This window comes from Aspergillus lentulus (genome assembly GCF_001445615.1).
Source record: "Aspergillus lentulus DNA, contig: Alt17, strain: IFM 54703, whole genome shotgun sequence".
In the NCBI taxonomy this organism is placed as follows: domain Eukaryota; kingdom Fungi; phylum Ascomycota; class Eurotiomycetes; order Eurotiales; family Aspergillaceae; genus Aspergillus; species Aspergillus lentulus.
Genome location: NW_028322112.1, coordinates 404,466 through 421,210, shown reverse-complemented (window position 1 = coordinate 421,210; position 16,745 = coordinate 404,466). Strand labels below are relative to the sequence as shown.

General features: G+C 45.8%; 5 protein-coding genes across 5 annotated transcripts; all 5 read left to right on the top strand.

Annotated features, from left to right (window-relative positions):
* Positions 1 to 3,180: 3,180 nt before the first annotated feature.
* On the top strand, positions 3,181 to 3,708 carry ALT_9178 (lactobacillus up-regulated protein; the record flags this gene model as incomplete). Its single annotated transcript, XM_033559776.2, has 1 exon — positions 3,181 to 3,708. One exon carries the CDS (start codon positions 3,181 to 3,183, stop codon positions 3,706 to 3,708), a length of 528 nt encoding a protein of 175 aa, XP_033415667.1.
* A 935-nt stretch (positions 3,709 to 4,643) lies between these two features.
* Positions 4,644 to 8,665, top strand: ALT_9177 (uncharacterized protein; the record flags this gene model as incomplete). Its single annotated transcript, XM_089600558.1, has 3 exons — positions 4,644 to 4,655; positions 4,705 to 4,818; positions 8,333 to 8,665. The coding sequence occupies 3 exons, from the start codon at positions 4,644 to 4,646 to the stop codon at positions 8,663 to 8,665; spliced, it is 459 nt and encodes a 152-aa protein (XP_089455055.1).
* A 160-nt stretch (positions 8,666 to 8,825) lies between these two features.
* On the top strand, positions 8,826 to 9,472 carry ALT_9176 (uncharacterized protein; the record flags this gene model as incomplete). Its single annotated transcript, XM_089600557.1, has 2 exons — positions 8,826 to 8,885; positions 9,023 to 9,472. The coding sequence occupies 2 exons, from the start codon at positions 8,826 to 8,828 to the stop codon at positions 9,470 to 9,472; spliced, it is 510 nt and encodes a 169-aa protein (XP_089455054.1).
* Positions 9,473 to 13,953: 4,481 nt separating this feature from the next.
* Positions 13,954 to 15,209, top strand: ALT_9175 (uncharacterized protein; the record flags this gene model as incomplete). Its single annotated transcript, XM_089600556.1, has 3 exons — positions 13,954 to 14,001; positions 14,059 to 14,183; positions 14,234 to 15,209. 3 exons carry the CDS (start codon positions 13,954 to 13,956, stop codon positions 15,207 to 15,209), a joined length of 1,149 nt encoding a protein of 382 aa, XP_089455053.1.
* A 635-nt stretch (positions 15,210 to 15,844) lies between these two features.
* Positions 15,845 to 16,402, top strand: ALT_9174 (uncharacterized protein; the record flags this gene model as incomplete). Its single annotated transcript, XM_089600555.1, has 1 exon — positions 15,845 to 16,402. One exon carries the CDS (start codon positions 15,845 to 15,847, stop codon positions 16,400 to 16,402), a length of 558 nt encoding a protein of 185 aa, XP_089455052.1.
* Between the last annotated feature and the right edge of the window lie 343 nt (positions 16,403 to 16,745).

Below are 16,745 nucleotides of genomic sequence, written 5' to 3'. Positions count from 1 at the left end.
TAACCTGTGATTTGTCGCTAGGATTGCTATAGTACTTGCAACTGGAGCCCTGCTTGTGCTTGCAGTTATTAGGACAGTTGCAAGCATAGTCTGCACAAGATATTAATACTATGTCTTTGATGCTGCATGATCAGAGGAAACCAACAAGGGGAGGTAGCAATTTGAGTAGCGCCAACATTGCGAGGGACCTCTACAGAAGCTCCAATAACCTGATGGGCAGCAAGGAGAGCCATTACAGAAAGAGGGCGGTACTGAAATGCATCTTGGAGAGGTTTTCGAATGAACTTTCAATAATGTTTGAGAGTAATGGCTGAAGATTCTGGGAACAAAACTGAAAACCAAGGATTCTTTGGACTTCTTATATGTGCTGTTTGGCTGATCTATCAACAGTGGGGGAGTGGTTGCGCTGTAGTATAGATATTAGTCAACATTTATTTCTCTTTTTTAGATTCACCCAGAATACAGAACAGAACCAACAATTAATCCATGATCCTCTATCTAAACCGATTTACAGGGAGAAAGAAGAAGAAGCGTAAAAAAATACCTCTTCTAACCACCCATTTTACAACCCTAGTAAGGGCGCGGAGGAGCATTTACTAAGTTCAGGCTACCACACAGCTATCATGCATATCTATTGCGTTCTCTTATACTACCCTTCTGAGGATCACTAACGCTTCTACACCCACTCTGACTCGCGCTCTGAAGCCCTGGGACTAGTATTATACCCTATTCTAGTTGTGATTGGGGCAACGAGCTACTTAGTTAGGGTAAGGCTTGAGGGTTTTCTAGGTTCTGCTTCCCGGTCTCGGATGTAAGCTGGGAGAATCGGAAGTTGGTCATGTAACAGGCTAATGTTTAGCTATCACACCGTCACCCAGAATGTCGGGTCCCGGACTGTAGTATTCTAACTTAAGGACATCACTGGCGTTGTACCACTAGTTCACAAGAAATTGTACTTTTTATCAGTAATCTCCATAGTCCTTCCTCCTGCACTGTGATAGGATGGACTTAAACCAATTTGGGGGTGGTTCGGCCAGTTCTGGAGGTGGTGTTTAACCATAGGCTAAGAGAAACAGAGTACTTTTCTATAGTGTCTGATGTAGAAGTTTGCACCCCCTGCCAGCTTGTCAGGCTACTGGCATAGAAATAACAAATCAGAAAATGAAATTAATAAATCTGATATCTGAGTCTAGTACTTAATTCAGTCTTTCATAGATGAACGTATCGGCATTATCTAAGCGCTGAATTATATAGGCAATATATGTATAATACTTTGATTGATATGAGAGTAGGCATGGTTATCTTATTCAGAGCCTATATAAACACTGACTTTATAAGTATAATCTAAGAACCTTTTTATACAAAATTAAGCTTAAATGAGAAATTCTATTCTCTTATATGCATTTTATTTTAATTGCAGTGCTATGTTTAAGAGTGACATCATCACAATAGTTCCCAAGGCACTTGCTAAGTTGGGGAGCCTTGGGAGGCTATTGGTAAATGAAAACAGACCCTGAGGGACACTTTCACATCGCTGAAGATGGAGTGGGGTGATCGTATTTGTTGAAAGAATAATCCCTATTATAAAAAGCAATCCCAAAACAGCTGATACAGGGGGAGAAAGAAGAGGAAGAAGAAATCTGCCTCATCTATCTATACAGATCTGTTGCTATCTTTACACAAATTTTCCCAAGAGCCAACACTTCTACTCGGATTCTGAACGGTACTATCGAGCCCTGGGAGAAACAGGAAGAGGAAATGGAAAATGCCTCATCTGACTACCCATGCTATAACCCCAGTAGGAATTATGGAGGAGTATGTACTGAAATGAGGCTGTGGCACCATTATTGTACATATGTGTTGGCTTCTCTAAACCAATTCTGGCAAGAACCATCACTTCACCCTCCAGTTCTGACGTGTGACCTAGGACCCTGGGACTAGCACGCACCTTCTGCCCAGGTTATGATTGGGGCGACACATTACCTAGTTTAGCATAGTGCTTGACACTCCAGGTTCTGCTTTCTGGGCCAAGCGTTACAGCGTATCAGAAAAGTTCACTGTCGATCATGTGTCGATCATGCATAACTATTATTTATTTTCCAACTGTATACTAAACTCCGTTCCCTGCTGTGTTCCAAAGATTAAAAACCCTTAACCTCCACTACCATCCCCAACAATAGCAAGGATCCATTATTGGCTGATAGGTGTCAGTATACAAAACGGCAAGGATCATTGCCTGTATTATAATAGCCTTATGTAGTCTTAGGAATCTAAAGGCCAGAGAGAGTACTTTCTTCGCCCCTACTTGTGAATACCAAGTCCCTTACTACCTTTAGATGAATATCTTGCGAAACCCAATACATAGTGCGGGGATCTAAGATTCCTGCTAATAATGAAAAATTATCAGGAAGCATCGACTATTCCTAGCCATCTTCTCTTACCACAATTGTCCCAGAAAGAGAGAAGACGGGGCGGGAGGAAAAGTAGCCCATGAACCCCTGTCAATAACAAATGAAATGCATGAAATCAGAAAGAGGTTGGGAAAGCATGTCAGGTCATTATGATGGCTGCTTGCCCTTTGCATCTTAGTATGTTTCTGATGAATTTAGTTATCATTCAACACTGTCCAAACAGGACTTGGTTTGTTGTCTTGTTGGTTTTACATGCCCTTGGGTTCAGCTCGCCTCATGTTCCGAGCCGATCCGGTGAAATCCTACTTATGAAATTGGAAGGCGCCTGCCCCGGTGTCCGATCAACAGACTAATGCATCGCTATCACACCCTCACCCAGACTGTTGGGTCGGGAATGTAGTATTCCGGAGTAGTTAGAGGCCGCTGGCATTGCGCTAGGTCACAAAGAATCGTACCCCTCACCAGTGTTCCCAAGCCTTCCACCTCCAACGGCTAAACAGAATGGACTTAAAGCAATTCGGCTTGGGATTGCTTACCTCTAAAGGTGATCTCTATTCTCCGTAGTGTCGGATTTAATATTTTACGATCCAGAGAGTCTCAGTCATCTGCGCGAGTCCAGGCATATCTTATGGCCAATATGGGTATAAATACTTTGATTGACCTGCCAGGAGATATGATCTCCAGAGCTAACACAACACCGACTTCTCAAGTTTAGTCCAAGAATCTTTTTATACAAAGACACACTCAAACAAATTCCTGTCTCTCAATCATGCGTTCATTTTACCTTGCAGTGCTGGGCCTGATGGCAACATCGACCCTCGCGGCTCCCAGGGTAGCCGCTCAGGAGGGCATCAGTGCCATCGAGGCCATGGGCAAGTTGAAATCAGTACCTCATGGATATGTCCACCTCGCGAACGACGGAGTGGCACGAGCTTACGACGAGAACGAATCCGTTATCGACTATGTTCCTTTGACCAATGACCAGCTTAAGCAGCTGCTCGCGAACCTTCCAGAACCATGGAAGAAGGAAGCGGATCATTTGCACGCTATATTTGATGACGTCGATGGACGTCAAGTTACGGATGAGAAACAGTTGCTTGACCCTCCTGCTGAGCTTCGAAACCCCATGCCTCGTCAGGCACCTCAGTCTAAGCGCACCGCCGAGCCTCTTCAACAGTCCGACTATTTCTGCAAGGGCCGACCTTGCAGGAGTGATGAGGCTTGCAAATTCCAGGGCTGCGCATATTGTGCGCGGCTGGATGCTGTCCTTCCAGGAGGAACGGGTGTTTGCGTTTAGTGAAAGCATACTTTCTGTTGCCCTCTCTCTTGCCACCTTTTTAGATAGGCTAGTGTTTCCCACAGGTGCTTCCTCATCTTATTCCTTCATGTATGATAGTCTACACACATTCTTGGATAGTGCAGTCCTATCTCGTTCTTCACTCCTCTCTTTGCCGAGCCTTCCTTACATTTCGTCAAAAGCAGAGCTGTGGGATCTGCGCAAACTGTCTAAACGGCCTTTAAGAAGGTGTACGCTGGATATTTAGGGTGTGCAAGGTTCAATATATCAGATTGTCGAGATTAAAATGGGTTATATGTGTGATGATTGTTCCAGGAGTCGACACCTTGGTGCCTGAGGCAGATATTGTTTACTCACTGGTTACATGCTCACCACTCAGTGAGTGTGCACTTTAACTAATCAGCTGCCTGTGAATACCTTCACCTGTTCTCTATGCTTTGTTTTCTAGTTGATTTGTCTACCAATGCCATTTACTGTCCTTGACTGAGGTGTAGTGATTGTATAATTCACCTAAAAATGATGGACAAATTATATCAGAATCCTATGGATATGCAAGTGATAACTCCAAACAAAAAGTATGGTAGTTTTCGTGGCAAGATGAGTGGTGGATGTCCAATGAATCTGTTGGGAAGGTATAGTACACACATGTGAGACATTTGCCTGATGAGGTCATGTGTATGCCTACATTAGGAAACTACCTAGTTAACAGAGTAGCTTAAAGGCTCTCTTATACCCCTGTCTTATACCCCTGTTAAGGGCATGTGACCACTGGTCATAACGTCAGCTTTTCCTCTGTGCATTAGCTCTAAGTATCAGCTTCCCCTCAGGTGAGCCACACCTCTCAGAGAAGTCTTCGCCTCCTTTCGACTACCCTCTCTCTATTTTACAGTACAATCAAGACATCCATCATATCACACAAACAGATCACTTGAATCATGTCCTGCATAGTAAGAGTATTTCTCAGCTTGCATCCGCAAGATACTGACGCTGCTATAGAAAGACGAAGAGGCATCGAAGGCCATCCCATCCTTGAAACAGTCGCCATCGCTCAAAGGCCTCAACCACCTTGCTACCGACGGAGTGTACCGCAGTTTTAGCTCGAGTGGCGAGGTAGTAGATTATAAGCAATTAAGCCCAGCGGAAATTACAAAAGTGCTGGAGTTCCATGAAAAATATATGGACTCAGAGATCTTTCAGAAGACTAAGAAGAAATTTGACAGTGTGGATGGCAGAAATGTGACCGATTTGGAGCAACTGCTTCATCCAGGACCAGAAAGTCGTCCACTGAGATTTAGAGAGTGAGGACGGCACAATTTTGTTGACTTCTATCCACCTGTCTCGGCCTTGTTTCTATGTCTATTTAGTAGCCAGATAAGCCGGCTGCGTATTTTCAATTAAAGACAATCCTCTCTGCTAGGACATGATTTAAACGCAATAAAGCTTGGCTTGCTAATTTGATCCTTCGCTACAATGTGATAGAACTTGGGCTTCTGTCAAAAATGTGCTGCTATATGTCAGACAACGTCTGTCCGTCCTGCCTAAGATAGAGTTCCTAAGATACTCTTCATTTTCAGTTCATTATTAATCCCCACCCTATGTATTGGGTTTCACAATGCTAGGGTGATAAAGGGCTGTTTTTGTTCCAGATGATTAACTATTTCTGGCCGTAGTATCTCTTTGTATCACTATTTGTGCCGCTCTAAAGGTCCCCGTCTATTTTGGAGGTCTCACCAAGTATCTTGGTAGCCTGCCCAGAGCGCTTCCCCTTGGATCTGTTCAAGTGTTTGGTGGGAATGGTGTTCAAGAGACATAACCACACAGCCAAGTTTGCCCTGGCCAAGCCTTAACGGGTTCTTACAACTGATGTACAACAGCTTTGACAGGCCCACTTGTTCAGGCCAATGCCCTGGTTTCCTGCATGCTAACTCCTGAATGAACGGCTTCCAGATATGCGGTTGTGGCAGTTGTCAATGCTGCCTTGAGCAACAGCGGAGCAGCACCGAACCGCAATCTCACTATAACGGTTGCCACACTTTACATCAACTTCTCGGTATACTTAACCAATGGAGGGAGGGAATCAAGCCCGGAGTCATTTCCCTTCGTGATGAGGTTAACGAGCACGAGAGTATTTTGTACCTTTTGGACATTCCTTAGTGGAATAGTCCCGGAAAGACAGTGCTACTTCCTTAGATGATCTCATATATACATCAGGTAAATGCTTAGCTTAGCTATTCTTGAATAAGTCCTCCAAAGAAGGGTATTTCTTTGCCAGGATTAGCCAATATCTCCATCGCCACTTTCCAGTCACGCTTCAGACCGTTTGATTGAATATCCAGTGTCATCTTTGATTTAGCATTATTTCCGAGAGAGTAGCATAGACCATACTAATGTGTTTTGATAGATGACGGCGACAAACTGACCGCCAATACATACACTTATCATTATAAGAGACTTGTGCTTTAGGAAGACCCATTCTATCCCAAATCAATCTTGCCACTCTCCGACGACGTAATCCGCATCTGGAGCCGCATCTTCGAACTCGAGCCAGACAAGAGGATCACACTCTCTGAGCTGCGCAAGCTGATCCTGGAGTGTCCCTCATTTACCACGGGCGTAGCTGCGTAAAGAGATGAAAGCCGCATTAAATCAGCACCTGGGCCATGATTTTCGCTTTCGAAGCCACCCTTTCAGAAAGGAGACGTGACATTAGACTCATTGACCCTGTGCTGAGCCGAATGGGTTCCCGGCTTTTTCCCTATCCGTCAGCACCTGTGCTCTGAGGGTAGGTTATGAATATAAAATTTACCTCTTATCACAGGTCAACTCCTCAGATTCGCTTCAAGATTCAAATCGGCTGTCGTTTGACGGGGAATCTGTTTATCATGTGACCCCTAATCAGCGACAGTGATAATACCTCACTCCTTAAATTCCATACCTAGGTCTCACATGTCATATACCTCTTCTTGACACAATGACTTTTACCTTTGCAACATCCTTCTAGTGGCAACACAGGCATGTGTATGACCATTTTTTCTCTCTAAAGTGCCATCAAGGACATCTATCAACAACTTACAAGAATACAAGAATACTCTAGCCCCTGACCAGATCTAACAGCATGGAGACATCAACCAGATCAGAGGTCATCCTCCAGACTTTGCCACTAACAGACCTCACTGGAGGCAGAGATCAAAGTGAGGATGACGCATCCGCCCCATCTTCCAGATCCCACTCAGTGGAAGCAATTCCCAATGGTGGCTATGGATGGATAGTGGTTTTTGCATGTTTTGTTCAGACATTTTGGGTCAATGCTTGGTCTGGGTCATGGGGAATACTTCAGGCTGGCCTGATACGAACTACAATGACAGATACACCAGCCAGCACTTTGTCCTTTGCTGACTCCCTCAGACTTGCCCTGACAGTTGGCTTAGGACTAGTCTGTATTCAACTCGCACAGCTGATTGGGGCCCGATGGAGCACCTTGATTGGGATCCTGCTATTTGCAATTAGTAATATAATTGGCAGTTTCGCTGTCAACAATGTTGGCAGGATATTCGTGTCTGGAGCCCTGTATGGCTTTGGTGGAGCTCTGATATACACAATGTCAAATATTCTGCCGGTGCAATGGTTCAACAAGCATCTAGGAACTGCAAATGGTCTGGTGAAGCTTGGCGGGGGCCTTGGGGCTACAGTTATGGCTATTATGCTTCAGACCCTTATCAAGAGAGTAGGCGTCGCTTAGACATTCCATGCAATGGCACTGATGTCACTGGCAAGTAGGGTCCCAGCTGCACTGCTCATCAAGGAGCGGGTGCCAACTCATACCAGCCCCTCCATCGACTTTTCATTATTCCGAAACTCGCCTTTTTCCTGCCTATTCACAGCCGGAGCGATTAGTATATTTCCACTTTTCATTCCTCCATTCTTCTTGCCTTTTGTCGCACACTCAATAGGGCTAACCAGCAAAACTGCAGCGGGGATTATAGCTTGTTTCAATGCGTGCATGGCAATTGGGCGTCTTAGTTCAGGCATTGCCTGTGACAAGCTTAGCTCAACAAACACCCTGCTGTTGGCAATGGGACTTAATACTTTAACCATGTTCGCTATCTGGCCTGTTCATCCACATTGACCCTGCGACTCTTCTTTGCTGCTTTTAATGGATTGTCAAATGGAGCATTCTTCGTTACAATGCCTACTGCCATTGCCAGAATTCTAGGTCCGGGGCAAGCATCAATACAGGAGCAGAGTACGCGGACTCAATTGGCCCTTACCAACCAGCAATATTCTATGCTGCTGGAACTGCGCTGACCTCAACTGTCTTTGTCCTTGCGGCGCGACTGAAAATGGATAATAGTCTCTGTCGGAAGCTCTAGATTTGAGGTCACGACTGTTATGTATAGCATGGGCATGTATAGCATGGATTGTCGCCCTGAGTTATTCCATCTTTGCGTCACACCGAGTATCATCTGAGACGTACAAACAGCAAACGCTGGCATCCTGTTCCACGCTCAACTCTTCTTTCAATTTAAAATCAGATATATTGAATACATATCTACTCTACTAAACTATTTCAAATATGTTAGTTACTCCGCTCCTGCGCCTAATCACTGTCAATCTCTAAATGTAGGGCGCCGAGCCACAGCAGGATGATCCGGCCGGTGTGGTCGAGCAGGCTGAGAACTCAGAGGTCGGAAACGGGCGAATTATCATACATGACAACGAGCCACGCTTGCAAAAGATCGCCAAAGCTGAGCAGTGGTGCAAGCTGTTCTTGGGAGTCACCGAAGCAGACTACACATGGTGTATCCAATTAGGTGATACCTATGCTTGTGTGCTCGAGTATGACGCTGCGAGCGAGCAGTACAAGAAGATGGGAAAATCTCTCGCTCTGCGCAGAATAGGCCGCGTTCTAACCTGGGACGACAGGCTGCCACAATTCTCTAAGCTCTCGACTGCCTGAAGTCACGTGCGTTTAGATGGCATTGGAAGTAGGTCCCTTGAGTCTCTTCAGTCTGAGCTGAGTGTAGAGTACTGGATAAATCCGGCGGAGAAATACTTTTTGCCGAGCTACCGCCAAGTTGACATGCGATAAAAGGGGTAGTTTAACAAACAACGCTACCATGGTGTCTTCCATCCCTCTACCCCCGCTGGTGGTTTTGATCGGCTCGGCGCTGGATTACGTTAACTGATAGCACGTGACCTTGTATTAAGCGAGGCTGATTACCTTCCTCAACCCGAGTGTTCTTCAATTACTCCCTGTATGACATTAGATCACCTCTACACCTGCTACTGAATCCTCAACATAGCTAGGCCATAGATTTCTTCCATCTCTCTGATGACGACGATAACTTCGCTCGCGCCCGATGACTACACCATCGCTTGGATCTGTGCCTTGCCTCTGGAGGCGGCAGCGGCCCGCACCATGCTTGACAAGACCCACCCCCCACCTCGACGGTTTACTACCGATTTCAACGCCTATGAATTTGGCGAAATAAGCGGGCATTACATAGTCATTGCCCACCTTCCAGATGGCGTATATGGAAAGATGTCTGCCGCGGCCGTCGTGTCTCGCATGCGTTCAACATTTCGTCGGCTTGAGTTTGGTATGATGGTAGGAATTGGCGGAGGAGTTCCGGGAAGGGAAAATGACATTCGATTAGGCGACGTCGTTGTCAGCAAACCAGGTCCAAATCATAATGGGGTCATACAGTATGATTATGGCAAGGCAGTTCAGGGTGGGAAATTCGTGCAAATTGCTAATTCATAGATCATTATTCCACGCTCGCTCGCTAAGATCTTTATGACATCGGCCTCAGTAATTCGGTGCAGTAGTCGAACGACTCCTCGTACTCCTTCAATTCTCGCTGAGGGCGCTTAATTGACCTACACCTGTTCGACGGTGTCGTATCCGAAGTTCACCATCTCGTGCTACTTCCAGTATCTAAAGGCTATAACGCTGTCTTTTTTAACATAATCACAATAGCTAGAACTTCCAATATACTGTTGTTGAGATTTCCATCATCGCGCAAAATAAAGATGACTTCAATATCACAGCATCATTCAACGAATCAATCGCTTCGGAGTTCTAATATAACTCGTGCTGCAGAAAACAACCAAGCAGAAGAGGTATTGAAGGGCCAAAAGACCAGCGTACACAATAACATCACAACATCAGCACGCTATCAGTGTCCTACTTCCGTTATGTCTTTCAGAAATTAGCACATAAAGCCTCCAGCAGAGAAGCACGACAAGGGTCAACGCTGAAGACACCATAAGATACACCTGCCAGTTCTTATTACCTTCAAGGTGAAATAGGCCTGCCGTCCACAATGTCTGCACTGTGTGAGTGAAACTCCTTTTGCTATTCACCAAGCAAACGCTCTAGGAAACCATACCGCAACCAGTGTAGATGGAAGGCAGATCAGTGTTAAGACGGCAATGGCCTTCACTGTTCGACTGTCGTTGGCTTGTTGCTGTGCAACGGCAATGTTCACAAGGCTGTTCTTCTGGGCGATAAGATTATAAGTCTGCCGACACAAACGTGAGCCCTCGGGTTTTGTTGGAATTTGAGGGAAACGGTGATACCCACCACTTCAATTTGCCCAAGAAAGTCTATTTCTCAGTTCAGAGAGTTTGTTGGAGAGCGATTCGCACTGAGAAAGGGTATACTTGAACCGTACTTCAAAGGCAGACATGTAACATATAGGCAGGGTACTCAGTCCTAAGCCCAGTCGTCTTTTCTCTGCCTCATAAACGATATCTAAGCAGGATTTCCCCATTTTTAGTCCAAAGGACATAACTGTATTGCTGTGACTAAGCTCAACATGGGTGCCATGGAGCTCATTGAGCAGGGTGCCCGATGCAGAAAGGGAGCGGAGGCGATCAGCTTCAACCTGTCGTTTCCAGGTTGGAGAGGTCATGTTTGTTGCAGTTTCTATTTCAGCGACTCTGTTCCAGAGAGTGGCTGCCCAATCAGCCCATGTGTAATAACGTTGCTCGTAAACAAATGCGAGAAGGTATAGCGGATGGACCTTCAGAAGGTCGGTATTGGCCTGACATCGTGTCCAAACTCCAAACAAATCTTCGGGAAGCACGCCGCTCACGAAAGCTAGACAATTCCGAGAAGAAAACTCGAAGCGAATGCAACCCATAAGGTACTTGCTGTTCCTCGGGCAACGGAAAAGCACAACTGCAGTGGCCAAGGCATGTCGGCGGAATCAGTAAAAGCATTAATACAGGAGCTTGCGGTGGAGCTTAACTCATGGACTCTGGGCCGTCCGTCTTGTCATTGTATTGCAGGTAGAAGGAGAAGCTAGGGAGTCTACTGGTGAAGAATCCCATTGTTATTTCTTCATCGAACCGGGCGACTTTTATAAGATATTGCAATGATTTTCGGTCGATTTGAAGAGGTCTATGTTCGGCTGAAGGGTCCCCGCGGAGCATGCTGTCGGGGCTAAGCGGACAAAGCCTACATTGTCAAAGAGGGGCGATGCTCTTACATGAGAGCAAACTTCTCTTCTTTGCCACTTCTCCAGAACTGGTCCTGTAGTCCATGGAATCAGTAATGGAAAGGGGCACAGTATTGATATTCGGCGTCGACTAACGAGGGTTGCAAGTTTAGCCCTCAGCCCAACATCATCAAGGAATTCATCTTGGGCGCCGGGATCCCCCATATTCCAGAACTGGGCTCTCGTCTCTGTTGTGCATATTTCATGATTAATATGAATTATGTCGTTGGGCCTTGGTAAATCGCCCATGGTTGATCAGAATATCAATATAGGTTAAAGTGAACACGGCTAACCAAGGAGGACAGTTGCAGGCGTCATCGCTCTTGCGAGGTTGTGCGGGATGGCCTGCCTTTTCAAATGGACAGGGATGCGATAGCCTTATTCATGAAGCCGCCGCCACTTTGTCTGGAACGTGTTGCTGTCTAGTATTCAGCTCATATTATCAGCTTCCACTCAATTTAGCTTTGAGGGCTGAGGTCCCATGACGCATCGGTCTCTGGGTTAAGTGAATTATGATACTATAGAGTGCTGCAGGACCCTGAGAATGACATATTACTCTGTGTAGTGCCTACTTTTGGAGCCAGCAGCCGAGCTTCGATTAAAACGCCATTATGCACCTAGTAACACCTGAGCTTCGGAACTTAATTACTTGAATCCGCGCCTTTTGCTTCCAGCTGCCAAATTCCAGCCTAGCCAGCTGGGTTTGGTAAGCTGCAGCGATAGGGCAGCAGTGGTGGTGTTAGTATCTCTTCCTCATTGGATGCCTTATGTCATTCTTCAGACCCTTCTCCTATTGGTGAGACATAATGGGAGACTGATACAGTGGAAATGTCTACTTTGACACCTCTAATACGTTGGTATAGTGTCCACTGACCTTGGGGAAATACTTAGCGCCAGGCCTGTGTCTCTCTTGACCAGCTGCATATTTAACTCCCTTGGATGGGTATGATCTAATAATGGAATTGCATTAAGTCTCGAATAATGAAAATGTTGACAGTAGATACGCGACCTGGTCTATAGAACTTGAAGTACTCTGTATCACTCATGTTACTCCGGAGTTTGAATGTTGGTGGAGGGTAAAATACATTGCCTTCAGATAATGATATGATCAATGACGATGGAAGTCCATGGTGAGGCCTAGAATTATCCAGAGCAGATCTACCCAGTGTGGCTGTAGAAAGCTTGAAAAAGCAATCATATCTAGCCTCATTGCCTCTCCTCCTGAGGAGACTTTGCTGTAACCATGCTTCGTAATCTGCACGAGCAGCACCTGAGAAGAGTAAAAAGCTCGATGGTATTTGTCACAGTTCATCTGACCCGTTTTAAAATGAGTCTGACTGGTGAGAGCGACCTTCTCTACTGTCTGAGGGTCACTTCACGCGCTTCTATGCTCACCGCAGTCTATTTTGGCATTTTGCGGAAGTGGAGCTTGCGGACACAGCAAGTCCCTCTCAGTGCTTCTCGGCTTATAAAAGCCACTACGCATCACCATACTGTAAGTCTTAGTATTTACTCTGCGCCTTCTTTCTTTTTTATTCCCCTCTTTTTAGCCACCTCCTCTGGATTCCCAGAGCATCAGGCTGCCTTTCTATATGTTTAGACTATTAGTTGACCAAATTTATATTGTAGATGGCCATTGCAAGTCTTACTTGGGAAATTCTGTACAGTGGCTTTATTGCAAGTTTACTTTATGGGGATCACTGGAGAGTATTATTCCGTAATTAAGACCCTCATCAATGGCAACTGTCCTAATTCCATTCTGTTTTATTTATCTCGAATTTCAGGACCAAAATGGTAACATTTAGATCAGACAAACAGAATCAACAACGAACTGAGGGCCTTGTAAGAAAAGGCAATTCCGCCGCGAGGCGCAAAAAAGGGATACAAGTCTCATTCTTTGGTTTGACCTGTCACATTATTCGTTTTGCTCTGTTATTTTAATTGAGCAACGTAAAAATTTTGGTTGAGCAGACACAAGGGAAATGCGGTTGACCGACTGCCTAGCATAGCTGTGTAACAGTTATTGCAGCAAACTCGGAGACAGATTTCCGAAAGAAGTAGATGGTACCGACTTAAGATATATGTGTGAAGGACAAAATAGCGCTCTAAGATAATGTATGAGTGGTTTCCTTTTGACATGTCTTTATGTTTGCGTACTAGCAGCCAACGATCGTAGTCTGTAGGACCTTTGTTTGTCGCTCTTTTTCATCTTGATACCAAGCCACGACTTAAGAAACGTGACTCACCTAGGTGATGCAACCTGCATCACTTATTCCCTTTATTCGCTGGAGAGTCTTAGATGTGAGCATGGGGTTTTGCGGGACCAAGAGCAGATGATCACTTGGAGTTAACTACATTCAATTCAGCCGATTCAACTCCACAACGAGCTCTATCTCCTAAGTAAGGTGGTTAACGACTCTTAATCACGAGGAGAATTCGTAGTGCCCAAATCATAACAGACGTTGCAGTCTCCACAACAGTGACGAGACTTCACTAAACGGTCTTGAAGCTCTTCACGGTAGCAAAGTCTTGTAGTTGAGGGCAGGTCGAACAGACATTATGTCTGCTGGACAATTGAAGATGCGTAATTTTCGCTTGAGCCGAAACAAAGACACCTTTCGCACCACCAGTGCTGTGATGTCTGCCTGCAGTGGGCGTACAGTGTAGATTCAGAAGTGAAAGGTCGTTCGCGGAGAGTGCGTTCGTAGTTCACGCTGATTGGGGGCTTGTGTTGCCCAAAATGTCCACGACGCCCCCAACATGCACACAGCCACTCTGGCCAGCTCCCGTAAGACTTTAAAGAGGGCTTTATAGTAGCGACATCTTAAAACTTTTTCTTTTCTAGTACGGAAACAACAACGTGCCTAATAGAGCGTCTGAACGCCGTCGAGGGAGAGAGAATGAAACTCCTAAATCAGCCAAGCTCTACTACGACTGGGGCGGCATCGCCATCCAATGGCGGTTCTGCATGTGAGTTACAATCAGTTAATATCAGGAGAGTCTCCTAATATCAGTCGCAGTGTCTTTGTTGTGTACACGCTTGGTGCTAGATCATTTGTTTACTTGCTTTTCTCCCTCACGCCAGCGCTCTGGTCACCACGCGAGTCGCTATATTGGCTGTTGCAACCGCTGATTTTCGAATCGGGAGGTTTCATCGACTACAGCTCAGCGGAGGCATGGTCTGAGAAAGATGCCAGTGGCCGTTGCCTAACACGGAAGGAGAAAAGGGATGCCATTTCGACGTCACTTGAGGATGTTTCGGGGTGGTACGGGCCTGGTGCCTATCTCGGCTGGCTTCTGACAGCCTATGTAACTGCTGTACCGTGTATCTGGCATTCAAAATGCTCGGAATATAATGCCGAGTCTCGGAGGCCCGACGGAGAGACACTCGGCACTCTGATTTACCCACTTGTCGCAGTTTTCGACGTCAGCTTTCGTCTCATTCGGTGCCAAATCGATCCCGGGATGTCCGCTGCTGTGTTCGTTGTCATATCCTCGTTAGTAATTATCGGACCAGTGACGAGACTCTCTTGGCAATATGATGGCGACGAACAGACCGCACTCGAATCCCCTAGGAGCCTCCGGCATTGGGTATGGGTCACAATGCGGTTCACATGCCATACTATAGTCTGCGCTACGTTTTCCGAGCCGTACGGATACACCAAGTTGGTTGGCACAGTGTACGCCCTGCTATTTGTGGTACTGCTGTACTCTCAAATAAGTGCCACGGCATTGTCAGGGAAATATCCGTATTTTGGCAGAGTGTATCGGTCACCAGGTGAGCGCGTTATTGCCTTTGGAGTAGTGCAGGTGGTCTTTATGGTGATCTTGCTTTCTATGCATTATTCGATCTGGCCAGCGACTGGGACAAAAATATGGGAGTTGGACCAGGTTGCGGGTTTATTTGTTACGGTGGCTATGCTGTGCTATCCTCGGTTGCACAAACTGGGTTATTTGAAACTATTCCAGCGGCCGAAAAGAGAACTTCCGACATGAAAACCGTGGAGTGTGTGGAATACTTTCAGAACTGATGTTTATGGGAGAGAGAAGTACCCCTCAGGAGAATACAGCCCTCAGCTTTCGGATTTCGGATGTCGGACTTACTCATACTCCGTCCCACGGAGCTTTTTCAAAAACTACTTACTACCCTCACCTCAGAGGAAAAATGCCTTGGTATTTCTCGTTAAAAGTAGCTTAATTAGTCTCAATCATGATTCAATCTAGTGGAGAGGTCATCGATTAGCTAAGCACTGCCGGTCAAGAGGATTCTCGGAATTCGCTGCTCAGCTACATTATGAATGGCCAGGAATGATGCGACAGCTTATATGGCGTCAAATCTGGCGAAATGAAGGGTAGATATGGTGCGTGATCATCTGCAAGAGCGTGAATTTCCTCCAATCACGAACATTCTCTTACCGCCAGGATCCCGAAGTCAGCCTTACTCTACTTTCAGCCTCGCCAGCGTTGAGCGATTCGCGAAATAAGATAACCGTGAGAAGGAATACTGAACTCAAATGTCACTACGCACTCAATCAGCTTCATACTTGAATCGCTTCTTTCATCGATGAATCGCCTGTTCCAAGGCAAAATATGGCTAGCCAGCAATATGCACACGAGGATTATACCATCGGATGGGTATGCGCTTTGCCGAAGACCGAGCTTGTGGCTGCCTCAGCAATGCTAGACGAAGGAATCCAGTGCTGCCAGCGGCCGATCCGCAAGATGCAAATGCCTATTTCCTTGGCAGGATCGGCGATCACAACGTGGTAATAGCTTGTCTACCAGCAGAAACAACGGGCAAGGTTTCGGCTGCAACAGTCGCCACCGACATAATCCGCAGCTTTCCATCTATCAGATTCGGACTGATGGTCGGAATCGGTGGTGGCGTACCGTATCGCGGGTCTCCCCGACAAGATACGGGCGGTGGAATAGACGAGAGTGATTCTGATGACTCGGAAGGTGAAATGGAAGGAATAACAGATATCAGGCTAGGTGATGTCGTTGTCAGTCTACACACCAAGTCTACAGAGGCGGTCGTGCAGTATGATTTTGGCAAGTCACTGCAGGCAAAAGAGTTTGTTCATACCGGCGGGAGACTGAACAAGGCCCCGAATATTGTTTTGAACGCAGTTGCTAGGCTTCAGGCCAATCATACTCGAGGACCCCACAAAATTCCGAGTGGCTACTAAGCTATAAGATCCTTGAAAAGCTCTAAAATTTTCACGTCTCTAAGTCTCTAAGTCAAAGACTACTCAAATATTACTTAAAACATACAACTGAAAAGGTCTCTAAAAGCAATACCCTACCTCCATACCCCACCTAAAATTCACACTGCCCTAGTTCATTAATATTAATACTCAAAATAAAAGTAGCTACTCCTTCTTTATAAGAAACCAAGAGTTACAGACTTTAAGCAGATTACTTACTTCTATAAAGTTTGAGCGCTGAAAATGCAGCGCAAGATAATATATTACATATTATTAGTGTGGGTTCTAGGTGAATTCACCTATGGACTTCCTGAAGGTGGTAATA